At 37.1% G+C, this 27,726-nt stretch overlaps 1 protein-coding gene across 6 annotated transcripts; it reads right to left on the bottom strand.

The window, feature by feature from the left end:
- Positions 1 to 1,807: 1,807 nt before the first annotated feature.
- Positions 1,808 to 24,154, bottom strand: LOC110379469 (uncharacterized). Of its 6 annotated transcripts, none has more exons than XM_049845422.2 (15): positions 24,039 to 24,154; positions 14,372 to 14,432; positions 12,290 to 12,443; positions 8,802 to 8,974; positions 7,890 to 8,015; positions 7,392 to 7,592; positions 6,665 to 6,819; positions 6,180 to 6,324; positions 5,702 to 5,853; positions 5,217 to 5,430; positions 4,841 to 5,056; positions 4,401 to 4,565; positions 3,992 to 4,044; positions 2,934 to 3,025; positions 1,808 to 2,747 (listed from the first exon to the last, which is right to left on the bottom strand). In XM_049845422.2, the coding sequence occupies exons 1-14, from the start codon at positions 24,057 to 24,059 to the stop codon at positions 2,963 to 2,965; spliced, it is 1,899 nt and encodes a 632-aa protein (XP_049701379.2). In that variant the 5' UTR covers positions 24,060 to 24,154; the 3' UTR covers positions 1,808 to 2,747; positions 2,934 to 2,962. The 6 variants fall into 6 exon arrangements, with proteins under 6 accessions (XP_049701379.2, XP_049701423.2, XP_049701163.2 ...); XM_049845466.2 differs by having other exon boundaries at positions 1,808 to 2,744; XM_049845206.2 differs by lacking the exon at positions 3,992 to 4,044.
- Positions 24,155 to 27,726: the final 3,572 nt, after the last annotated feature.

The raw sequence follows: 27,726 nt of genomic DNA, 5'->3' as shown, positions 1-27,726 counted from the left end.
ATGTAAAATTTGTTGACGCTAGATTTTTCTTTTTTTTTGGTTTACTAGAATAGTTTTTTATATGTAAGTACTGTAAATATCTATGTAAATAAAAAAATGTTATATAACATGCAGTGACATTGTGGATATTACTGAACAGCAACAGTAGTGGTTACATAAAATTGTTATTCTGTGTACGTGTTATAAAAAACAAGTTAGATATAATAGGGGTTAAAGTATGAAATTGCCGATTTGTACTGAAAATCTAAATTGTAATTTTTTTAAATTTTTAACAAACTTATTTAATCAAAATAGTTGTCATTATTATCTATACATTGCGGTCATCTAATAGGAAGGTCATTTATGTCTTTACGATAGAATTCTGAGGATCTAGACTGCACAAACTGTGTGAAAGAATTTTGTTCTGCCTCCTGGGAAGAAACTTCTTGTGACGCAGATAATTGTCCAAATCACAAAAAAAAATGGTCGTCCGTTAGAGCAAGGCCTGGCGAATATGGAGGAAGACGAATAGTTTCCAACTGCAGTTCCTGAAGAGTTAAAACGGTTTCTTTTGCTGTATGAGGCCTCGCGTTGTCATGGAGCAATAACGGTGAAGGTCGATTTATGAGTCGTGGCTGTTTTACTGCTAATTTTTTCAACATTATTCGGTGTTCGACTGGGTATCTGGGTAGTTTGACTAGGATCGGCGTTCACCGTCTCTCTTAATTTCTCGTTAATCACCTGTCAGGCGGTCTTTTTCATGGCTCGTTCTTCAAGTCGAAGTTTCCACCACGAAAGCGTTTAATCCAAAATCACACGGTGCGTTCATTAGCAGACACCTCTTCAAATGCAGCATTGATATTGCGGGCTGTTTCTGCCGTTTACTTCCGCGTCGGAATTCATATTCAAAAATTACTCAAATTTTCGCAGTGTCCATCTTTCTTGTTTAAGTTGAATAACAAAAACAATTGAACATCGATAATCAAATGTTTCACATTTTTTAAAAGAAGAACATCACAGAAACCACGTGAAAAAAGTTTCATTCGAAAACCTCAAACCATGAAGACTCTATGGCAATTCAAAAACCTACTAGAATAAAACGGCAATTTCATACTTTAACCCCTAATATTAATATGGTACCAAGTCTGTGCGCACCTTTATAATGCGAAATAAAACAAGAGTAACATGGTTCAGATTTAAAATGATTTTATTTGAAATCTTGTAAATTCTTATTATAACAATAGTTTAATACGACATAGATGAGCTTATTAGTAACAACGTTTAAAGTTCTATTAAGTAAACGACTTTACTTATTTTTTTTTGAGTTATGTAAGTACCTAAGTGCTTGTAAGTTAACAAAACAGTTAACTTGCGCAGGTTTGTTACCGTCAAATAAGGTTCTTTTTCAACTTTAAAGTTATCTTATCCCAGAAAAAAATAAGTAAAGTTAAATAATGACTAGATGATTTGTAATTATTCTATTTTTACGACCTATCTCTCCAAAGGTAGGCTCCTGTAATATACATAAGTATTCATAGATTATTGAAATGTTACCTGATATGTGAATCTTATTGAATTTGTTTGAAAATAATTTCTGAGTAATGTCAATTTGTTTAACATATAAGCAACGAATTAAACCTTTGTTAGTAATATTTCATTTCTGGACAAAAGCACCAATCGAATCTAGCATAGCCAAAAGCTTCTTATTCCTATATCACTTCAAATACAGTCGTCCAAGGTTCACTCGTTACCTTGTACCTGACTAGGCTTAGCTTTATTAGTCCCAACCCTCCTAATTCCTCCATCACTTACAAAACATTTATTTAAAAAAAAAGGTCCCCTCGGTACCTATAATTTTAAATACCCAGATGCCTGTCATTTGAATTTTTCCAGAGAAACTATGATTTTTATACTTACTACTGATGAATATATTTTTTTACGAATGATTATTTTTAATCACACTAATTAAATACGTACCTACAGATTCGTAACTACCTAAAGTACAGTTTATATTCTACATCTATGTAGGTATCTGTTAACGATTTTGAAAACTACTGGACCAAAAGCTCGATTTCCGTTATTTTATTTTTAATCTTTTAAATATTTTTAGACTAGAATCGATAATCTTTCTGATAACTGAACATTGAAATAAAGCAAAGTTGAAGTCTTGTACTTACAAAAAAAAAAAAATATGGCCTAATTCTGTTTTAATTTCACTCAAATAACTTCAAAATGATATGCAGATTTAAGTGTAGAAGAAACACAGTTTAAGTGATTACTGTGGACTTAATTACTAAGTATTACTACGTATTTGAAACCTCTAATAATGTAACATCGTAAATTGCTACTACCTACTCAAAACATCAAAATGTTAAACACTTACATAGATTAAATCTACAAATCGGTTTATCGTAAGCCGTTTTAATCATTGCATTGGTTGTCGACAGAAAGAAAGTTGTTAAACTTAGTTCATGATTACAGTGGTAGTAGAAATACTGCAGTCAGTAAGTAAGGTAGTGTACATAATCATCGCAGAGATACAGCAACGCCCACGTGTATGCATGCGGCTTTAGCCGTTGATATTATAATTTGCAACCACACAGAGATTCCTATACCATCCGCAGTTCCATGGAAAAAAGTTGGTGTTTGAAATCGTAGGCTGTTTAGACGTAGTATGAGTGAGGGCTTGACGGGCAAGAGTCAGAAGACGAATGTGTTCCACAGTCTACAAGGACTCGGCAAGCCGGCAGAGGTGTTGAAGAGTACTGCTGAAAAAAACAACCATACAATTAGCACCTGAACAAAATGATGTTGGTGACGTTAATTACCTAATAAAATAAATCAGAAAAAAATAAGCAAAATCAATTTCTACTAATTTGATATTTGCAACATTAAAAACGTATTTACTTAAACTACATACTATTAGTGAGATATTGAAAGGTATAAACACATACATTTTGACATGCGGCCATCTGATTTACGGTTATATTCGTTCGTCCAAGTAACCGCTCATCTCGGATGAAGTCCGGCTCCCGATGGAAAACTCCTAAAAATGGACACATAATTAAATCTGCATTGAATAAACTAAGATAGGTAAGTCCACATGAAGTTAGCGAACTCGATTATAATATCGTGTTTTGATCTGGTAATTTCAGTGGATGCAGGGACATAGAAGATCTTTGAGGAGCGAAATAGCAGATGCTTTAATTATTGCAGTTATAGCATAGATTTGTGTTATTAATATCTTATAGATAATGGATTCCTGAAGCTTTTTGGGTCTGGAACCTTGAGGTCATGCCTAGCTGAAAGTTAAGAACATTAAGAACAAGCATGGATTTGAAAAGGCCTAGGATTCTATCACCTAGGTATATAATTAGCAAAAGTTTTACTAACTCTATGAGATGCACATTCAATAGGAAGGCATTTTGTATCTTCGTAATAAAGGAAGACCAGTTTGTCATGAAGGATGGTTGCATTATCCAGGCATTTTGAAACAATGAAGCAGCCTCGTTGACTCCGATTGGGCGAGACTATGGAAAGACCACGGAAGATCGAAGGGTTTGGACAACATTCTCAAATAAAGCGTATAATGGCAAAAAAATGTATCCAATCAGCAGATTATTGGTACTAAACTAAGTGAGATTCATCTCTCAAAAAGATAAGAGAAGAATTCAGTAGTTTTCAGAAGAGAAAAACAAAAATTGCCTTTAGAGAACGAGCTCAGAAATCTTCACAGCATATGAGAGTATTTGATGGAGAGCATTAAAATTAAGAAGTCACATTTTGGCAGAATCTAGATTCTAGGAAGACAGAACTATTTAAATTGTTTAGTTTAAACACAACTACAAGTAGAATCCGCTTATAACCCAATCCCATTTCAACTACTTCTTAATTCATACTATACACAAGAAGAACAGGGTCTGTTGTCTTCAAATCTTATTTTCAAAAGCTCAGAAAAGTCTCAATATTGGAAATGAAATAATGCGGGTTCTACTGCAGTTGCCTTAATCACCTGCATTGAACCCAAGTAATATTGTCCGATCACTATCATACAGAGAGCTGTATCTGTGCAAAAAACAAACATATAGATACAAAGGTACATAATATTAAACTAGGTCCGCATAGTGAACCTATGGGTTGGTGCATGAGCTCTATGAGCTGGCTAAGTAGACTTTTATGCGAATTTGTGAAATACGCCTCACTGTTGACTAGAATACGAAGCAGCTCCAGTAGCATTGGGCATTTTAGAAAGTTCCTAGTGCGTCAGGGTAAATCCTTTAGCTAAATAATTTTAAATTACCAACCATAGATAGACGTAAGCATTAGTAACAAGTGAACCTTTGTAGCATCATTTAATGAATTATTATTATATGTCTGGTAACAAATATTATTTGATACCGTAACGCAGTCCTGACACTCACCGTCATTGCGTGGTATGATGTCAGGGTTCATGGCCGCACTCTGTCGTCTTGCCATCAGGACTTTAGTTCCGAGGCTGATAGATACAATAGCGATGATGAAAGCCAAGGTCCCCACGAGCGCCTCCACATACGGCATCCAAGTACTGGTCATATAGTTGTTAAGAGCTGAAAAGGGAACTTAACTATGTAGTCGGATAATTAGGTACCTATCAGTATCGTTCGCAAGTCAAAGCCAAAGCAATGCCTATAGACAGTTCAGAGAACGTTGTGTATTTTAAGACCGCAGTAAAACGACTTCAGAACAGAACAGTTCGCTTTCGCTGGAGATTCGCAATGCCAATGTTATCATAATTTAAGGCAAAATAAAAGAGGTGACGGATGAGAAGAAATTGTAACATTCCCACTAGAATGATGAACATTAGGTTAACAAAATACTTTACCTGAAGCCGGTGGTGGTTTCAAAGACTGCAGGGCAATAACATTGTCGACGCTCTTGCCTCGGGAGTTGGTAGCATATAAGACAGCCGTCATATTGCGCGAGTACACGATATCGGGTAGGAAGAAGTGGCCGGCCACGTCCGTCACGTTTCGCACTGGTGTTCCCTCTTCATCGAGGACTTCGAGGTGAACGCTTTGGGGACGACCGCCGTCCCAGCCTGAGGATATGAAAATTATGTACCTGTCTTAATACGAACAATTAGATTGTTACAATTGATGCATGTCACAAATTACTAATGAAATAACAGTAGGTATTAGCAAACTATGACAGAATAATCTGTTAAAAAAACAAGATTGCCAGCTTTTTTTGTATGTCACCTTTGTTGCATTGCACTCGTAAAGCGTTCGGGTAAGTACGTGACACGCGGCAGTCGGGAAGTGAGGGAGGCCCGCCAATGGTGATGTTGAAACTGCACGGCTTCTTCTGTTCTCCGAAGGCGTTGGTAGCTCGGCAGTGAAGCTGTCCAATGTCTCCCTCGCGTGACAGCCAAGTCAGGGTCGATGAGTATCTATGAGGGTAGCCGGGGACTTTCTGCAATTTTTTTGAATAAGCCATGATGCCATAACCTTTGTATGTTTGTCAACATATTTTTATTTGACTAATTATCGTCTTACAGGGGAATACAGAAAACAAGAAGTGGTGTAACAGTAGAATTCTCAAGGTTGCATGGTTAAGGCCAAGCTGTACGTATCGGAAGGTTTTTAAGAACTAGTTAATCAGGGCAAGTGAAAAAGTAATACTAACATTAAAGACTCTTCCATACAATTGATGATTGATTTATTATTGTAATGGGGTAACTCACAGTGACACCGGTGTACAAGGTGGTAGAATCGGCAAAAGTCCAGCTGAACTGCATTGGCTCGGGAGAGGCGTCCACGATGCAGGTCACAGTCTCGGCTTCCCTGACTACAGCTCCAATCCTCTCCTCGCGACCCATTTGGCAGACCGGCCGGTCTATAGAGAGAACGTTTTGTTTTCGTGGAAGTTCAGATATTAGCTGGGAGTGTTAGGGATGTTCTCATTATTTCTCTGATAATCAATTTTGTTTAAGGAACTTGGACTTGAGGATACCCAATCGATTTGATGATAGATATCAAAGACATAAACTACATAGTAGGTAACAAGGTACATACTTCATGGATAATGTGAATGATAATGTGATTCGCTTTCCCTTAAAGAAGTGAAATGGGGAAACATAGGTACCTACAAACGACGGCTATTCTGAAATTTATAATTTTGGTAACACAGAGTTATGATTATCCTACAGGCTTGGTACTTACATCCAACATTCAGGGTGACCTTGTCCACGAAGCGCTCGGAGGGAAGGTGAGAGTTGTGAGCTCGGCAGACCAGCTTCTTCTGGTCGTCGCGGAGAGAGGGCGCCAGCGTCAGCGAAGATACCGTGTAGTTCCCGTCGTGGAGTTCCTGATAAGCCATTGTTAAACGTACAAAACCATGGAAGAAAAGATAAGGTTTTCCATACCTCGTAGAGATTGAAAGCAGCTCATATTGTTTGACGCTTGTAACTTATGATTTGTCACTGTAGTGTGTTGGGAGGACCAAGAGCCAACGGGGCAGCAAAAACAAAGTCTTTACAATGTCGTATTGATTTGTTTTATATATCGTATTTATATACAAACAATTTTGTATAATATAATATGTAGGTATATGCAATGCAGCTTGAAAATAACGGTATTTTGATTTAATATTTATACCGTGCATTCGATTACCAAACAGTCTAGAACTGTATTTTTTTTCCACTCACCTTGTGCACGGTGGGTCTAAGCATGGTGTCTCCAAGGTGCCAGGTGATGGCAGGTGGGGGTACGCAGCCGATGACGACACAATCCACCACGCGAGGCTGGCCAGCCTCGAAGTCATAGTTGTTGTTCAAACGGATTTCCACGCTCATTGGCGGCACTGGGGAGACACGACTAGTAAGTCACAACAAACTCGGTCGCACGACATGAGATCAATGATAAAGAGTAGTCAAACTCAAATGTTTTTATTTCAAAAAGGCCTTTGCAGGCTACTATGAAACGTCACACTAGTTGCACGGTTCCAAATGCTTGGTCTCATGGAGAAGAGCCGGCAAGAAACTCCATAATAGTACAACGATCTGCCAGAGGATTCAAGTAATCGATTTTTTGTAAAGTAATTCGTATTATTTTGTCCTAAGTATTTGCGTAATCATTCCTTGACTGTCATAACACATCGGACTCGACGACGTGCTATGATAGTCAAGGAATTGTAAGGGTCTACACGACACACGACACGCGTCTACACAGTGCATGTAGCTGGAGCAAGTTAACATGCGCAAGTGACAAGAGCACGCGGGTGGGTATTGTGCTTTGGTACATGCGCGAGTCGCTGGACCCGCACGTTTTTATAATGCATGTAATATGCGCAAGCTACTTGCACCGCATAGATGCGGACCCCTACTGCAAATTACAGAAACATAACTTTTTCCAAGATAAGTTTGTCATACTTACAGTACATCTTAATGACCACACCAGCAATCAGAGGCTCCGTAACGTCAGAGTTTTGGGCCAAGCATTCATAGTGTGCATCCAAGTCAGATCGGGTCAAGTTGTTCAAGTGCAAGTCAGCTCGCAGTATCCCTGGCTGGTACACGTAGGCTCGCTTCGTCACCAAGCCGTTGCGACGCCAGTACACCTCTGTTTCTGGCACCTCTGTGGATATCATAAACCAATTTTAGAGCTGGATAAGGTTTTAGTAAGAATTGTCAGTGGAATAGTAAAAAACACTAGATAATTAAAAGATGTAATTTTCTTCTTGAATTCTCTCATTTTGCTAGCCTGTAGCCATAGCTTTCCTATCCCTGCTAATATTTTAAATGCGAAAGTAACTCTGTCACTCTTTCAAACCAATGAACTGATTATAATAAAATTTGGTACAAGGATAGAGTTGACCCTCTGAACGCGCTAAATATATACATACTAATAAAATAAAAGCATGTGATTGTTTACTTGTGCTCTTACTATCCTTGACTTCGCACGTCAGCACCAGGTCGGAGCCAAGGCTCAGAGGACCCACGTAGCCCTGGATGATCGGACTTCCATCGCCAGTGTAAAGCTTCGGCAACCCGGGGGACTCTGAAGGATCAAGGAAATCATTGTGAGATTCTTTTTTTCTGTTCTGCTACAGAAATTATTACTCAAACATACACATACAACTACTCGCAAACACAAGTCCACTCTCAAGGTATATACTACTAATAGTATACATGTGTGAAAGTTTATGAGAATGTTCACGCAAAAACGGCTGGACCGATTTGATTGAAATAGATAAAGCTACCCTGGATTAACAACTGCTTTTTAGTGAACACACCACTCAGGCGAAGCTGCGGGCAGAAGCTAGTATGGTATAATTTTGAACAAGATTTTAGATATTCATCATCACCATCATCATCATCATCATCACCATCATCAGCACCATCATCACTATCATCATCATCATCATCAGCACCATCATCACTACCATCATCATCATCATCAGCACCATCATCACTACCATCATCAACACCATCATCATCATTATCAGCACCATCATCACTACCATCATCATCACCATCATCATCATCATCAGCACCATCATCACTACCATCATCATCACCATCATTCATCTTCTTTTTAATTTTAGATAACAGTGTTTTATGTAATCATAAATACCTATATTTTGTCTTAATTGATGCGCCACAGTTTTAAACTTTTGCAACTGCCATCGTTTATATTGTTTTCTATATTTTTTTTTTCTAATAAACGATTTAAATTTTATTTTATTTGAAGTTGAGTGTATGCCGCGGTTTGCCAGTTATTAACATAATTCAGTAGTTGCTAAACATACGTCTTACAGAAAGGAGTTCCACAAAGGCTACTCACCAACCAGCCTAACTTCGATGATGTAGTCGACAGACGGAGAAGCTTGGTAGTGGACCCGGCAGCGATACAGCCCAGCGTCGCGGTCAGAAACCTTCTTGATGAGCAACGAGGTCGAGTCATGACAGAAGCCGGAATCGCAGGGAGTACCAAACACGTGGTTACGAAGGGCAATCCTGCGAACGAACGAATGGAGTTAAGACAAGGAATAGTCGACTTTATTTGTAGGGTGAAAGGCAGTGGTCCCACTGCCGGCGAGAAAACATTCCGTTTTACATTTCGAGATATGACTGCCGGCGACGACTCACTTTACTAGTGTTGTCGCCGAGAGAACAGATTTCAGAAGCTCATTCATCATTTCTCATCATCGATCATTTGCTTGTACTTGCACACTCGCTTATAGGGTGGCGATAAAACTATCGAAAATACACACTCGCTGATCGCCAACTCTTATAAAGTTTCTAATTCTGCTCGTTTCTCGTTCATTGTTGCCGGTCGGACCACTGCCTTAGGTTGATTTCTCAATCGAGGCTCTTCTCTTCTTTATTTTACAGATGCACTACTAATCCCTTGGTAACCTGGTTGTTAGGGTTTTCATAGTAAACTATTTGCATCACAGAGTTACTAACACATTGTACTTCCATGATGGGATTCCATACGCATCACTGGTACCGATAGGATTTATGATAGATTGTACTAAAAGGTGAGAGTACCACACACTGCAGACTAAACGTCGGCCGACAGTTGGAAATACATTTTTTTTTTAGAAAATCAATCAAAGTTTTTACTCTGTCAAATACCTGGTCGTCGTTATGAGCGTCCTAGGTACCATCCATTTCCATAATTATAAAGCGTCCGATCAAACTGTCGGCCGACTAAAAAGTTTGTAGTGTGCGGGTCTAATACTGGCGCTGAATGAACCTAAAATTTAATGCATCCTTTTTGCATGAACGAACCTCAACAAATTGTTTCATGTTTGAACGTAGTACTTAAATGGTGTAAGCTTTAATAATGAATAACTCATTATAATGGAACGCACTAATAACGTTGAAATATAATATTTGTACGTAATGATATACATTTCTATGTAATGCATTTCTGAATACAAAGCTTCCCTCCCAACCTCCCACATAAGTACGTTCATGTCAAATGTATAATATTCCGTGAAACAGAAAATCCTTAGTTCCTAGAAGCACTGTGCTGCAGCATGTAGGTAACCATTTATTTAAAATAACTAGGTACATTTATTTAAGTAAACATAAGTATGTAAGTACATGAGATGTAAGCAAATCTTGTGAGAGTAACTTAATGAAAGCAATGTGGAATAGCTTTGAAAGGACTAGAATTTCCAACTTCTGCATGTTTTCCTTTATTTATCCGACTGTCCTCAAAGTATTGTTTGCTTTTCCGTATTAAATTAACATACTGTCTGCCTGAGTTACTTACTGATATCTTTAGATGAATACGGATTTTTATCACTTTTGGTACAACATGGAAGGAAATAAATGAGTAGAAATTAAATAATTAAGAATATTTTTTAAAAAAACCTCAGGTCCTTTTAGACGAGACTGGGGTCTAGTTAAATAGAGACATAAGTATCTGAACAGAGCCAGAGTTCCATAAAATCCTCAGAAACGCCCCAAGTAATAAACCTGAGAAATAGTTATGCAGAACTCTGAGCATTTGTGCATCGTACCGAACGTAAGATTTACTAATATATACACAGGAGAAATTCCAGGATCTTGCTTCTGGTGTTTCGGGAAGTTAACGCCTAGGAAAATGTGCAGAATTTGAACAACTAAGTGCCCATAACTTGGAAGTTTTCCAGTGAGCTGCATGAATTCAGGCTTCGAAGTTCGCTCGGCCGAATGCTAACGGTCGGCAAATGTTCGTTAGTTACTCATGTTCAGAGAATCTGGAATCTGAGGCTTTTCGAATTTCCACGAAATAATAATGCACAGGGAGGCAAATTGCGAAATATGTGCGTCCATTTCATTTTGAAATTATGTTTGAATAGGTCAAAGCTGAAAGCTCTGAATGACTTTCCTGAAACTATGTGCGTACATGTTGATGTCAATTACATACGTTCATACAGAGTCTATTCCAGTGAGCTCTAATGAAAGTTCGCTTACATATTGTGCTCTCCTGCAAAACGTACTTAATTACAACATAGTTTATATTTGTTAATTATTTCCTATCGTCATTTACCTTTTATCTACATTTTGTTACGTAAAACTGTGTCATTAGTAGGTAGTATTTCTATATAAGTAAATATTATTAGGTGATCAGGTAGGCATCAAACATAGTTATATTAGTCAAAAGGTTAGTTAGTAACTTAGGTTATCTAACTAATCTAACCATTCAGTATTTAAAGTTACGTCCTTTTTTTCAATTTGAACTTTGACATTATACTCGTAGATATTTTAATGTTCGAAACTCATAACAAACCCGTTTACAGTTATTAATAAATAACAGAAATATTTTCCGTTTACATTTGTATTTAAATTAAACATTTCTGTAATAGATATTCTATGAAATATAACAGTAAGTGAATTCTAGGAACGTTCTCACGGTTCTATAACTCGAAAGCTGTGCAAATTTCTACAGCATACTATTTTAAATCCTCTTGAGTATAATTAGAACGAAGGTAAGAGGAAAAACAATAGCCTAGAAAATAACTAGAGAGAATATAAAAATAAATAGAGCGTTTTCTTGTCCTCCCGTGGGAAGAGAAATAATTGTAAACAAATAAAACGTAAGGATAATATTATCAATAAAACAAATAATTAGTTAGCACACTATTTACCATTTAATAAGGACTTAGTGCGTATTTGTTCAATAAATAGTTTGTTTTGTAGCCGTAATACTCATGAGTACCTGCAGACGCGACAGCTGTGCACGGGGTCTCGGGTACGACTCCCGGTTCAGGAGAAAATTGCTCTCCGGTCGTGTCGTAGTATTGTCTCACAAGACTATGAGAGTGATGGAATTGAGGAAAGACAAACATGATATTAGAACGACAGGAGTTTGACTCTTGATGCCTAACGTTATATCAGCAATAATTGCCTGTAAGTGTTCATACTTTCCCAAGATTAAGTGCAGTTTGTCATAGTTTGGGCTCAGGGTGCTGATATAATTGTGATCTTATCCGCCCCAACCTGTTGGTTTTCAGCTGCGCCTAACCGGGTCGATTAAGCCCTTCACAGGCTAATGTAACTGCCAAGTTGTGAGTGTAGTCCAGTTGAAGTACTTACTGTATGTAAGTAAACCTTTACATTGATAAGTGTACTTATATGTAATTAATAATTTAATAAACTACTGTATAACTCGAATTGTGTGTAAGGGGAGCTTAATTTGGTGGTTGAATCGTCCCCGTAGAGCTAAAAGTCACAAAGTCCGAATGTCATCGAGATGACATTGATAACTTATTTTCGTTTTTTTTCGGACATACTGACTTTTCGCTGTACGGAGACGAAATGATGGTCACTTACCGCTTGTCAGAGTTTTCGAGCGGGAACCGGTAGAGGTATTCAAGGTCGTTTCTAAGCCAGAGAATGTAAGACTCGGGGCCATCCAGGAAGACCTTCCCCTGGCCGCACGGCAGCCGCGCGTCGCGACCTCGCACCGCTCTCAGGATCACTACTTCTGACACCATAAATTGTTAGAAAAAACGTAGATACAATGCACGCTGCAGACTTTTTAGTTGAACAGACGATGATTTTTTTTGAAACTAGATTCCAATCAAAGTTTTCAGTATGTCTGATAGCGGCTAAATACCTGATCTTTGTAATGTGCTGCCAATCATATTCATACTGATTCATGAGCCCAGACAAAAGTTTGCAGTGTGCGAGTAAGTGTCTCAAGCTGTCTTAACATTTCCGAGCAAATATTTGTCTTTCGCAACAATGTTTCAGAGTTGCAAAATACGTAAGTACTGTAACGAGGAATATAAACTCATTTCGTAGTCGACTTGCTGTATTTATAACAAGTCAGTGCAAGTGTTACATACAAAAATGGATTGTAGAATCTAAAAAAAACTTTTGACATTATTTCATAATAATAGAATGTATGAGATCCAAGTTTATTTGCTCTTTGTTTGTAATAGTTCAAAGCATCTACAGTGATCAGCGAAAGTTGTTAACTGCACGAAAGTTCACGGTTTACAGAAGTAAAGTTCACCACGTAGTTAATCGGCATCTGAATGAGTAATCGGACTCCTGTCTGACGTTCTGATGGAATGACTTTTATTGATGTAGGAGTTTACCATTAAACTTTCAACTAACTGCACGTTGGTGTAATGTTGAATTTGTAATTTTATGAACTTTGTTACCTAATCTACTTGACCGAAAGAGAAGTTAGTGGAAAAATCAACAACAATACTTTCACGACAGAGTTTTAAAGTCATAAGTATGTTAATGTTTCAATTTGTTTGTGCAAGTTAATTTAGTGTTCTGAATTGTTAGGTCAAAGAATTAGCATTGTCATACAACGTGTCAAAGCAGCCAATCTTTTTGGCACGTTTCCGGAGCACAGTGATGCGGTGGAATACTTCGACGCTCAATTGTTGTTCTTTTATAAACGTTTTTATTTTCGTTTTTAGAGATAGTTTGAGTTTGTATATACCTACATTGCAATTAACACTTAAAATCTCAGTGCAATGTTTAAACATGTAGGTGCCAAGATCTCATCAATAAAACAGAATAAGTCAAAACACGAGGTTAGAGGTAGCTGCTATCCAGAGTTAAGGTATTCTCGAAGGAGGTTGCATCAGCCATCATTCAGTGTCAAGCCAGTCACCACTTGAGTTGTCAAGAATATCAAAGTACCTATCTATAAGATCTGGCGAAGGCAAGCTATAGTACCTAATTATTATATTATAATCACTTGTTATGATAAAAAAACACCAGTAGGTATTTATTGCTGTATAAATAATGCCAATATTATTGTATTCGCCAATTAGTGGCTTCGATATAAATTAACCCAAATATTTCACATAAAATCGTTGACCTAAATACTTTTAAATACAATTAATCATTATTTATCTTTTTCCTAGAAGTTTCATTTAAATGCACTAGATATAGGCTAACAAAATCAACATACACACTACGATTTTTAGTCTGTCGATAGTTTGATCGGGCGATTAATAAGTAGGTACGAAGGAGTATGGGAGCGTGCACATAACAACGATCATGTATTTGGTTGGTATCAGACCTACTAAAAATTTTGACGAAATGCAGGAATTTCTTTTAATAAAAAAAATTCAAACTGTTAACTTTGCAGTAATGACAGGTCTACAAGGATGTTGGTTCCGGGGATTTTAGGCCAGATTGTAGTACCTATGTCTTACATAGTCATATCAAAAATGTAAATTTAAAGTCAGCATATCAAAAATGTAACTGTTTTTTTTCAATCGATCAATCATGAAATAAAATAAATACCGTTACTCCAAGATAAAATAAAAATCAACCTATATGTAGGTACATATTGTACTCCTCCATTAATTGAGTAAAAAGTGTCCTATTAAAAAAAACACAAACGTCACAAAAGTTGAAAATACAAAGGAATGTACTTACCCGGTTCCGCTCCAAAAACTCTAGAGTCCAGCGAAATCAAAATACAGGTTAACAGAAAACACTGAAACAAAAAGAAACGATATTAATTAGTATCAATTTTCATTCAGTTTTCATTGGAAGAGCGCTTTCGTCAATTAGCGAAATGAAATGAAATGAAATATCTTTAAGTACCTTCTACCACATCAATGGGTAAATTTATTGAAGAACTAATTTCATATTTCTTTTTCATACTTATGAAAGGATGACCGCTAATTAGAGAAGGGATTGAGTTAATTAGTAGCAATTTCTTTTTAAGTTTCTCGTGTTTTTGCTGCCTTGCGGTCGTTTTTCCGACCGTAAGCAGATTTCTAAGTTCTAGAGCGGCAATATTCAATAAAAAATCGCATTGCATTCGCTAGGTTTTTCTTGTATTCAGTATCAATTTCTCTTTTACGTAAAAAGTCATTCTTAAAGCTAATTAGTAGTTCAAAAGGGGAATTAATGCAAAGTTGACAGGTTACGTTCGAGGGACATATTCAATGACCCAGAACACGAATGATGAAGTTGACTTTATTTTTATGAAGTCAAAGATACTTCCAGCCAGCTTTGCACTAATTAATATTAAAGTAGCAACGCAAAAATATAACAGTCGCACAAGTTTTTAAGCCTTCGCGGAGGACTAAGCTCAATTCGCTCTAACTTAAAAATACAATTTTCGGTTAACAAATCACATGTTGAATTAAAAATGTAATCCAAACACATCAAATCAAGAATTTCTCAGCCATGACTCATACGAATAAACAAAAAAAAAAAACACAAAACGCATAGCCCTATCTGCATATAACGACTACTATAATAAGAGCTCCTTACACCAAAGACGCCCCAAGTTTTTAATCCAATAGCCCAGCACAGGAAGGGTTCGAGAGGTCAGATAACATTGGGCACCGGTCCCAGTCGTACACGCAACTTCCCTGGGGGTGACTCATGGTCGCATTGTGTCGTAAAACGATCCTAATAAACTAGAAAGCTACGATTTGTAGGAACATTTTTAATGAACACGTATTAGTAAGAGGTACAGTCGGAGGCACAGCTTTGTTCGATTTTTAATTGTCACACCCCTAGTGAGACTGAAGAGTGAACGAACAAAGAATCCTTCAAGAAATATCGTTATCAAAATAACAACGAAAACTAAAAAATAAAAACAAGCTGTACATAAGTAGTCTAAACTATTTAGGATTGTTTATACGGGTATCTCTAATTAGTCAGAAACAAGACTTCTTTATCTTCGAAATAACAATAAAATTTTGACGTTCTTAATAATCTCTAAAATCACAAGCATAAATTACTTAACGGCTAGTTTGTATATAAAACTCAGGTGAAATAGTTAAACACTGCGTAATCGGCTGCATCCGGCAAGCCTGGATGCCGATCGATCATAGTTGGGAAAAGGCTCAGGTAGATGATAATAATTCAGAAAATAATTATTTCTCATTTCCTACATTAATGGATAATTATATGATTTCCAATAACTACCAAATATACATCAATTTCAGCAGTAATTAAATACATTATGACCGCGGAGCGCTTCAAACGAGTTGATAATTTGTACACTTCATTTGCTTTTCGGAGTAAAAATTATATCATTTCATATTTTGCATAAATTATTGACATAGTTCACCAATTTTGCCGGAAATTAAACCTTACAAACCAGCCTGCGGGAGCGGTAAATAAATATATACATGATTCTGTGCAATTTGGTTCCGTGTAAACTCTTCGTAAGCGCGTGGGAGTCAGTCAAAAGCCGTGATGTTTGCAGGCTTTGAAGTGAGCGAAAATCGATAGCTGTTGCATATACCAAATATCTACTGCAAACATGGTACTCACGTATTCGATCCAATATTTGTAAACAGCCTTCCATTTACTAAACGTTTATAATTTACAATTATTTTGACTCATCATCATCATCTGCATAGCCTTTTTCCAACTATGTTGTGGTTGGAGTCTTTTACAAGAAGCGACTGCCTATCTGACCTCCTCTACCCAGTTACTCTACTCTGGCAACTCGATACCCTTAGTCAAAATAATTCAATAATTAAATATATTTATTTACTCGCCCTTACAATTTCTAAGGACATTTTCTCATATATTATGGCGTGATGGAGTGATGATCTCATAGATTCTAGTCATGACTTTGTCTGCAATATTTGAGAATACCGAGAACTTAGTTTAATTACATATGTAGTGGTGATGATATCAACATTTTACTCATTGGAGTCATTTTACAAGCTCATTAACCCTACACCCTGTTGTTCAAACATGAATATCAGATGGGAAGAGAACAGATGTCAGATGTCAGCTGTTGTTTAGAAAACCAGTTTGTCCCGGTTTCGGGGCACTTCAAATAATTTGTTGGCTAAAGTAATGAGATTTTTTAATCATTTTCGGGAGAAGGTACCTATACAATCCGGTACATTTTTTTACAGAAACCCCGCACAGGAATATAACTCGGTGCAATATAATACATCATCCAATCGATCAGCCGCTACACCTAAGCTTTTAACTTAAAACCCATGCTGCAAAATATTTATTCAGAACTATATTGTCTTATTAATTAATATGTAACAGTGAAGACATTTTTTGTCTGACTGTACAGTGTACAGCGGCCTGATTTTACTTTCATTGATATTTTTCAAACGGCAGGCAAGGTGACAGAAACTACGCCAAACACAGTCCCCTGTTAGGGATAATTGAACACAGGAGGGATATTTTATTTGTGGTAAAATTAATATCACTTAATTGATTGACTAGCAGTTAACAGCTCTACAGAGAGAATATTTTATCAATGAATTTTCGCATGCAATATTCAAACTCGTTTCGGTAAATGGTCTCATGCGCGTTGCTGAAAACATGTTGCAAACCGACTCCGAATGATAGGGCTAAGTGAAATATAAAGTGTTTGATTGGCCAAAAGCGAAAACTTATTTTGATAGGAGTTAATATTTATTTGTTAAACATTTTATTCATGAAGCCTTTCTCAAATTGAAGTTAAGTTGGCTTATTGCTATCTATAATTATTCGGAACTTTTGAAATACTTAAAAATCTACAAGTCTTACTACTTACACTTTATGTAAGTATTAAGTACTGAGACAACCATTTCATATTGTCACCCCAATTCAATTTAATAACGAGAATCGAAGAGAGAGTGAAAAATCGATTCACCACAACACTCGAGTACCTATCGATATAAAATCATGTGAAGAGCATTCTCATTTCAAAATTGAAGTGAACGGTGCCTTAAAAATAGAAGTTACAAATTGTTCCTTCAAAGCTGGTCTGGGTACTCTAGATATGTTAGTCCCGAGTAATGATGTTAATCCCATAGGAACGTTCAACTGTCTACCCGCAACTGAAGTGCAGACCAGCGCATCAAGCTACTGAAATCTGTCAAACTTTAAATAGATATCAACTTTATCTCTTGAGTATGAGGTTCAATCTTAATTTGGGAAAATTTTACAAAGATTTGAGTAGTTTGATGTGCGTGAGTGCTAAGTTTTGTAAGTAAACGATCTCGATACGTAATTATAACACGGCTGAAATAAAGAGTCGTATGTTACACGGTTACACCGCATGATTTAAATGTTATACTTTCATTAATTTTGCCGGATAATAAAGTTTAAGTACTATTTCGTGAGTGAACGAGGTTATAATGCGACCAAGAGCCGATGACAGCGTTTTTAAATGAACAGTTCTAAAAGCAATGCTTCGTAAATTAAGTTGCATTATAATTTACGCGTCTAGAAAGTTAACTTGCTCAATTCGCAGTAGGCACTCTGTACTTAATAGAAAATAATGGGGTGAAAAGTAATATACCTTCGAAAATGTATGACTAAGCCACAAGTGACGAAGAAGAGGCGTTGTTTAATTTAATATAAACTATAGTTCAAAATATCAGGAACTAGTAATTCTCAGAGGGAAAGCTCGGGCATAGTTAACTTGCTCCTGCAACATTGTTGGGTAAATTGGTTGCACATGCATTGCGTACGGTATTGATGAACAAGGAATCCGGCGTGCTATCCCAAGTTTACACAACAATGCCACATTGTGCACATTCTCCGTATCCGAGTTTACAAGGATATGAAGGACCTATAATGTATAGATCAGGCGCTAGCTTTAGATTCCTGCTGAATCAATTTCCAGGAACACAGATTTACGTTAGGTATCGATCGATCAGCCTAAAACCAATCTTCTGTTAAGCCGAACAATCTGCCCCGATATTTCAAATATTCCAATTACGAACAATATCTAACGATGTTTTCAAGCATAGTCCGTCAGTGTGCGCATTTACAAACATGAGTACCTGCCAGCTTTACATGAACAAACAAAGAGATCCGATATCCTATAAAGCTTAGTTCACATCACCGTGGACGTTAACAGGAACTAAATATTGCGTCTCTTGTATAACGAAGTTTATGGAGATAAAAACGGAACGGACCAAACGCATTTTCTCATTTTGAATTCTCTGAAATCCATTGGAATTCGCTGTACCTGAATGAGCGATCCATTTTCACGTTTGCATGCATTGACAGTGGACGCATAAAGTCCATTATGTAGGGGATCAATTTCTAGGCTTGTACTGACGCCTTAGGTAATACTAGCATGATGGATTTCAATGTACAAGATGAATCATCGGCCTATAACTCAGCCACCACCGCGGAGGAAGGAAAGGTAGCGGAGCTGCCATAAGGGAGGTAGGTCAGGCCCCTTCTTGTAGGTCAAGAAACGTACGGTAGGCGTGATAACTTACTAGAAATCAAAACGAAGCTGTCAAAGATTGGTCTTGGTTGATTGGTAATTTGGTTTTGAAAATGATGAGCGAGTTCTAATGGCGTATAAGGACGGATTTAGTAACTTTCCTAGTTCCCCGCATTTTAGCTCGCAACTTTGTTAGAAGCTTTTGCGTTATGACATCTCCGCTAGTAATTTTGTTCTCGGTGGCTGCCACACTGTCTTAGTTCTGAAGGTCCAGACCATTATCTGTATCTATCGAAGTTCTGCTTGTTAGAAACTGGGATTTCCTAAAGTAAAAGTTGGTTGAGGTTTCTCCAAATGTTATCCATCATGATCTAAAGTTGTTAAACTATTGTTATTGTGTTCGATAATGCCATAGTTCGTAGAATGTGGTTTCAATATTAGGATCGATTTAGTAAAAACGAGAAATAAAAATCTATAAATAAAAATTATAACTATTTCGTCATAAGCTTATGTAAAATTGTCTACGACTGACCGAAAAGTATCAGTGCCTATGCAAAACGTTATTTTTGAATATTTTTAAATCGGGAAATTCGGCGAGTGCCCGCGTGTTGTGGCTTAGAAACAAAAGTATCAACAGATGTCACAACAATGTGGGTTAGAACATTTGTACCTTCTAAGTAAGCTTCCTTATTAAGTTTGTGAATTACACTCATAGTATTAAACGCACCGAGTGCTTCATTGATAAATAAATATCTTTTTGTAAACTGTTAATTACATTTGCAAATTGTTTTATACTCAATACTTAACTATAAATAAATTCGTTTTTTGTTTTTTTTAATTCGACGAAGTATGTAAAGAGCACACAAATCCTGAATTTACCTAGCCTATTTTTCCGTTATACACAAGTTGAATTTGACTGCCTCAAACTTTCTTAGTTAGAAGGTAAGTTCTAGGAATATCAATTTACTGGTTAGCTATCTCTAAACTTGTCGACTTTCAGCCGTCCACTAACGCGTTTTGTGTGTTTTCGTACTTCAATGGAAGCTGGCTGACCGCTCTATGTTGCGGTCAAAAGATTAAGCCTAAGTGCACACTGCTACAAACATTCGGCCGACTGTTGGCCCGTTGATGCGTTGTTTTTGGAAAATCGTGAATTCAATCAAAGTCGTTCGTCGGTGCGATACCGAACAAATACCTAATCGTTGTTACGAATGTACTTCCATTCACCTTCATTCTGATTTATGCGCCCTTCATACTGATGTTTGTATTAATCTTAATGTAATGGTTAATTATAATTTCACACCGTGTGACATCCGTATCAGCAGACATATGAAACTGCAATCTTTAGTACTCCTATCTTTATGAAGAACTCATTGATTTTCACAAAGGTAATGGTAGTTCACTTTATTTGTTATGGAATGATAAAAAAGGTTTTTTTACCAATGTGCTTTTTGAAATCGGTGTCCGCACACAGACCGCGAACAACTTCGTTTGTTCCGGCCTGCACGAGCAATGCCTTTGTAAGTTAATGAGTGTAAACCCCAAAATGAAGTTTTAAAGGATTCAACAATTCTGGGAAAATGAACAGCACAATGCGATGAGCATCGATGAGGCTGCGGCATCATTATCCACCAGATTTGTTATCAAAGCGAGTACTTATGTACCTGCACTGAAAATAATTCGGTAAGCGGCTTATATCCGAAACTGAACTGTGGGAAATGTTCTCTTTTATATCTACATTCATGTACTATTGAAATCGAATTGCATTTCTTTTCAATAGATTTCCTGAAAATACAAAAATTTTCAAAATTAATGAAATATTCATTTTGAAAACGTTTTTTGTGACCGTACAGCGTACAGCGTAATTGCGTACGACATACGACGGACCGAATTATTAAATTTTTCTTTCTTTTCAATCATTTTGCGCAGTGATGAAGCTCAAAGGGTTTCATTTTTTAATTATAACGAGCTAGTTTATTACACGTGTCCTTTCGTTCCGCCTACTGCTCCGTTATAAGTATGTTTTTAATTACTTACTGCGTAATATGTGAAGTCAAAAAGTCGTGGTGGCCTAGTGGGTAAATAACCCACCTCTCTATTATGAGTGTTGGTTCAATTCCAGCTAATGCAACTCTTCTGAGTTACACTAATGGCCGAGTTTTGGAGGGCACGATCAACTGTAGGTCCCGGCTGTCATTGAACATTGGCAGTCGCTACGGGTAGTCAGAAGCAAGTAAGTCTGACAACCAGTCTTACCAAGGGTTCCAGAGCTCCGGTTAGATGACCAAATCTGCTAAGCCTATTCCAAACTACACATTTTGGGGTTCCAACAGGATGCGGCTGAGTACTAATGTTTGACAAGGAGCGAATGCCTATCTGAAATCATCAACCCAGTTACAGGCGCGACCCAATACCCCCCAACAAAGACCGGTTCTGCCGAAGAATTTGGATGCCCGCGACCCCGTGCGCAAGTGTAAGGGTCCGTTCATATAGACAGGCTCGGAGAGGAGAAAAAATTCTTAACACGTTGAAAACCGAGTTCTTAGTATTTGTAGTAAGGTTTATTTTTGCATGTGCACTGCTTTTGTCAATAAGAATGCTCGAAGGCGCTTGGTGTAAAATAATAAAGGGAGCTGTCCGTTTCCGATCGCGTATTAGTTTTTCTCCACGTTTGGCTCCGATTGCATGCTCTTTAGTGCTCGCGCAGCCGATCGGCTCCGGTCTGTGTGAAAAGAAAAATGCGCGCCGACGCTCTCCGAGCCGGTTTGCTTGAACGGACCCTTAGGAGGGACGCCGGGGTGGTTTTAAATGGTAAGGGTCTAGACACGCCCCTCCGCCACTACTCAGGTGGAGGAAGACCTTATAGAAACACGTAAGACTGGTTGTCAGGCTTACTAGCTTCTGACTACCCGTAACGACTGCCAAAGATATTCAATGACAGCCGGGACCTTAGGTTTATCGTGCCCTCCGAAACATAGTTGTTTGTCCAAGATATACATAGAAAGTAGGTACATACAAACTTTGAAAAGTTGCATTGGTATTTGCCTGAACTGGAATTGAACCCACACACTCATACTTGAGAGGTTGGTTCTTTACCCAATACTTATCCAACCACGACTATTATAAGCAAATACCTACACTACAATAATCATTTTTTTTAAAGTTGGAAATATTACATATATTTATGCAGGAGGCGTTCACTCCTATGAGTTAACTAATTGTTCAAATTGCAATGTTCTAACGCCTATTGTCGAGACATCTGTTGATTACGGTATGGTTCCACTCAATCGCAAGGGTAAGATACAATATGCGGACTCCCACCGAAATACGCGATCGAGAAATATTAAGAAAAAAAAAATACGTTTTTTGGATCCTTTGTCATATAAATATTTAGGTCACTCATAACTCGTAAGTATCCCATAAGATTGTGACAAAATAGCTTTTCTTTTCATATCTATTTTCTGATTGATATGAGTAGGTTCAAGCAGGAAATGGTTGAGTTGTGTCTTTGGGCACCCCTCTGCTCAAATAGGTACCTGCAGTTTCCTAAATCGTTCATCAGTCTGTACAAAGAATGCATTTCTTCTAAAAACATTTTTTTGAAAATTTTATTGACATTTTTTGCCCCATTGACCTAGTGACATGATTTAAAATTTTCTCAAAGAGTTTTTAAGTAGGTTCAGTTCCCAGGATTGGTCTTTGTTCGTAACTCTTGTTCCGTAAATAGTTGTGAGAAGCTTCGCAAAACTAAAGTATGCCAACAGTTGAGTTAAAACACAGGAAAAGTTCCTGTAGATGTTAGTGACAGGACCTACCATGTTGTGGAAATCTGATAATTAATGTTGTTCCACACTTCTTTATACTTTGCAGCAGAGCAGTAGATAATTACTTCAACTTTAAATGCATTATCGGTTGAATTCGAGGATCTCCGTTTTAGAAAGTTGATTAAAAAAAACCCGACCTAGTGCGAGTCGGAATCGCACAAAGGGTTTGTACAAGTATTTAGAAATTGACCAAAAAAGTCACGTTTGTTGTATAGGAGCCCCCCAAAATATGTATTTAAATCTAGTTTTCAGTATTTGTTGTTATAGCGGCAACAGAAATACATAATCTGTGAAAATTTCAGTTCTCTAACTATCACGGTTCATGAGATACAGCCTGGTGATAGACGGACGGACGGATGGACGGACAGAGGAGCGAAAACAATCGGGTCCCGTTTTACTCTTTGGGTACGGAACCCTAAAAATGTGTCGTTTAGGGTCTGTCGGTACTTTCCCACTGGTTTCACTTTTTGTGTGACGAGCGTATGGTGTGACTTTTCACGAAGGACTAAAAAGGCGTTCTTGCTTATTTTTTAAATTTCAAATTCCGGAAAGTTGTCTAAAAATTTAATTATCAGAAAGTTCTTTATAAATAAATAAATCCGGATCTGCTTGGTATTAAAAATCTTTTGGTGATATTCAGGTTTGCCGTCAAGACGCGCGATAAACTTTTCAATTTTGAATTCCAGAAAGTTGTCTATAAATGAAATTACCCGAAAGTTCTTTATAAAAAAAAACCGGATCTGCTTCGTATTAATAATATAATCTTTTGGTAGGATATTCAGGTTTGTGAAGACAAACCTGAATATCGACTTGAAGAAGTCGCGCGATAAACTTTTCAATTCCAAAATCACCTAGCAATTTTTAAATATAAAAATGTTAACACTAGACGCTAGCAACTTTGACGATTCACATAAAACATAATAATAATTCATGCAATAAATAAAGGGTAAAAACTTATAAAAACATAAAAAGTAATACTGGTTAATCACGGTAACTTTAACGAATCACATTGAAAAAAACAACAAGTAAAAACACAAAAAATACAATTTAAAAAAATTACAAAAAAATTAAAAGTTTAAAAATAATAATAAATATCAAATACTAAACTTACCAAAGACTTCATTTTCACCATTTAGACACAAATTAATTTTCGAAAAATTTTTGCCACTGCACACGTCTGAGGGCATCGGAAACTTATTAGGGAATAAAGTTCGGTGCAGTCCGTACCTATGGCAGGTATTGCACCGCGCGGGGGTGGCCGCCCCACCCGCCCCGCGCCGCGCTCTCTCTGCTTCCCTATACACTGTACAAGTTTTCATTTATAAATCGTCATTTTGTATATCAGAAGCGAATGTTTATTATTTCGTTGTATTTATTGTTAATATTGGTGTTTTTTTGGAATGTAATAAACTGGACTACTTTTTATCTACTTAGGTAGTACGTATTAAGTATAGAGCACTAGATCCGCCCGCGAGTTCGGTTGAAGGAGAAGTCCGGAATAAAAACTACCCAATGTTCTTTCTTAAGGTCAACTCTATCACTGTGTCAGATTTTATGAAAATAGATGTAGAAAGACAAGAGATATTTTCGCATTTATAATATTTGTAGGGATAAGAGTTTTTTTGTTTGATTCCCGGAATCGTGGGAACTACTGGTAAGATTTATGAAATTGTTTCAATGTTAGATAGCCCACTACCTAGTACTTTTTATATGGGGGCATGAAGTAGTTCCTACTGGACGCGAGTGAAAAGTTGAAGCTAGCGTACTTATCGGTAGCCTTTCAGAAGCCCGGGGCGGCAAAGCTGAATGAGACCCAGCTTAAAAATCATGTTTTACCAGGTTTGTTAATAGCGACAACTTTTTAGTCAGGTTTTTCATCGAAAAGTTAACATTATTGAAAAAGGAATGTTTGTACCTATTAAAGCACACTGCAGACTAAACAGCCGATAGAATTTCTCTTAAATTCGGTATTTAGAAAAACGGGAGATATTTTAGTTTGCGTTTATCTATGTTGTTGAGTCTAGACAATAAAGCCAAAGGACATTGGACGCTCAGTCCGGACGTTTCAGTTAAATTCAACTTTCATGTCCTTCAATTAACTTCAGCGTCATTATTTCGTTTTAACTAATTTAAGTATACAGGTATTTAACTAAATCGTGTTGAAGTCGCATTTATTTATTTTTTCAGATCAAGTTATTTTTGCCGATCAAAATGTACTATACATACCTATCCCGCCATAATTCTTTAATGTCATATTCTACACAATTGGAAATCAAAAAATTAAGAAACTGAAATAAAAGGCGTAATTTACGTTTAAGCAATTTTTGTTTATTTGCTCTAAGTCGTACTAATTTTGAACTATAGTCCCAAAGTTTAATTTCATTTGGTAAACTATCAAACGGGCCCCTTAGTCCAGATGCACGCGTTGTTATCACTAGGGGTAGCCGCATGACTCACCTGGGTGAATCATACTTGTTACCTTTAATTACCGATTACTTGTTCCCGGGAACTTTCTGTACATTTCAATGAATGAAGGCTCGTTAAGGGCGCTATCATGCCATCTTATGTAATCAATTCTAATATTATGAAGAGGAGAAATTTGTACTTTTGTTTGTTTAATGGATAGAAACCTATAATAAAAAAATACTGGACCGATATTAAAATTTCTAACTCCACTCTAAAGCTACGTTATCTGCGAGTAACATATGCTATATTTTATCTTGGTAAGGGCAGTAGTTCTCACGGGACGTGGGTGAAACCGCGGGGTACGGATAGTTAAGGAAATATACAAATCAATGGTTGTTTATTCATTAAATCAGTAGGAACTTGGAAATATGAGAAGATTAAGGCTATAAGAGAGCAACAAAGTGACTAACAAACGTATTACAAGTTACAGTATTTGCTAAAAAGCCTATGACTCAGCTAAGTAATTCATAGGTGTAGGTTTGGTTAGCTGCCTCGTTTGTCTAGCACGAGGTCTCGGGTTCGATTCCCGGGTCGGGCCGAAATAGCTTTGTGGGTTTTAGAAGACTTTCACAAAGTAGCCCGGGGTCTGGAAGTTGGTGATTGATACACCCGTGCATCGGAGAGCAAGTAAATGTTGGTCCTGCACCCGATCTCTCTCCGGTCATGTCGGATTGCCGTCCCATCACCATGTACCAAATCTTTGATCAAGTACAAAGTCAAAGCTCTTTATTCTGTTCATTTCTACTGAATGTTAAAGAAGGCGTAATAGGCTTTGAAACTTACCAAGCCATTCTACAGTGTTCCAACTCTCTTGAAGTTGGAAGCAAGGATTTTTAGTTAAATTTATTTTAAGCATTCTGCACCAGTAACTGTCTCACATGCCAATACTTTTTATATCGTTTTTGTTTCTCGATAAGTATTGACATTGTTGAATAAATAAATGCTGCTGGTTCCTGGACATATTGCTTAATAGTCTCTTCGACTTGACTTGACTCTTCGACGTAGGAAAGAAGCCAAACTGGGGCCCGATTCTCCTAATGTTACTTAAGCAACATACGATTCACGTTCGACTGCGATCCAATCCCGACTCGATTACGATTGAAACGTATGAAATAAACGTTTCTATCCTTTTCTGTTCTTCAATAATGAATCATAGTGTCTATAAATGATTTACAATTGCAATTATGAACGCGAAAATGATGTTAGCGCGAGATTTACATACATGACCTAGTAATGAACCACGAGAATATCCAAGAGAATAGAAATAGAATAGAATTTATTTCCTTTTTAAATACAGTCCTATTCACTCACTTATAAAGAAACAGGTAAGTTGAAACAGGTAAACAACCTGTTTCTTTATAAATGAGTGAATAGGATTGTATTGAAATATTATACCTGCACTGATCGGTACCTACCCGTACAGGTTTGTCTGTACCGGAAACCTGTTTCTTTATGTAAGCACCCTTAGTGGTTAAAGTAGTAATAGGCTAGGTACGCATAGATTTAGATAATTCGAAAAGCAAAATTCAGATTTTTTTGAAAATCGGTATTAGTTTGCGCATTCGACTTTTTAAATTGCTGACATGTTGTTTCCAATTAAAATTTTTATCGATTTCAACGCCAAGATATTTAATAGGTAGGTACTATTAGTTGGAGATAAAAAAAACATTTTAAGCCCAAATACGAGGTAGTTTCCATATTCAGTTGTCGAGTTCCCTCGACCCTCTCTGATCTCCCTCATCAGGTCAGCATCAAACCTTCATTGTTGAATAGGGCTTTCAGGCATATACCTGAGTGTCAAGTTTTTACCCTATGTTTGCCTACAACTTTCGAAGGTTGCTCTCGATTTCTCAGGGTTTTCATCATCAGATCCTGACCTGATGACTATGGGACCAACTGGCAGCTATTCCGCGTCGAACAAAAAAAGAATCACGTAAATCGGTCAATAAACCTCGGCACAATCGATGTACATACATAGAAAAAAAAAACATACCGGCCGAATTGAGAACCTACTCCTTTTTGGGAAGTCGGTTAACAAACAATCACAATTATTAGTATTGACACAATTAGAACAATGAGCTTTTATTTGGAAATCGGAAGAGGGTTGTGAATTATTTTTAAAACGTTCAATGCAAGGAGGTCGTAATAAAGCCATTTAATTATTCTTCGAAGTCCTTGCTCAGCTGAAGACTACATCGGACCATGTTGCACGTTGGAATAAGATTACCTACTGTATCATCACAGAAAATAGTCACCTTCGCGTCAGCTATTTCAATATCACAAAGATTATTTACATAGATTAGAAATAATGTAGGTCCAAGCACTGAGCCCTG

The sequence above is a fragment of the Helicoverpa armigera genome, chromosome 1 (assembly GCF_030705265.1).
Source record: "Helicoverpa armigera isolate CAAS_96S chromosome 1, ASM3070526v1, whole genome shotgun sequence".
Classification (NCBI taxonomy): domain Eukaryota; kingdom Metazoa; phylum Arthropoda; class Insecta; order Lepidoptera; family Noctuidae; genus Helicoverpa; species Helicoverpa armigera.
The sequence above is the reverse complement of the archived record's forward strand: the minus strand, read 5'-3'. Positions and strand labels throughout refer to the sequence as shown.

Bases quoted from the DNA above. Each gene is read 5' to 3' on its own strand.
- LOC110379469 (XM_049845206.2), bottom strand. From the start codon at position 24,059: ATGGTGAAAATGAAGTCTTTG. The intron at 8,975-12,289 runs GTAAGTGACCAT...GTTCGTTCGCAG, and splicing joins CTCGAAAACTCTGACAAGCG to GATTGCCCTTCGTAACCACG. The intron at 6,325-6,664 runs GTGAGTGGAAAA...ATGGCTTATCAG, and splicing joins TTAGACCCACCGTGCACAAG to GAACTCCACGACGGGAACTA.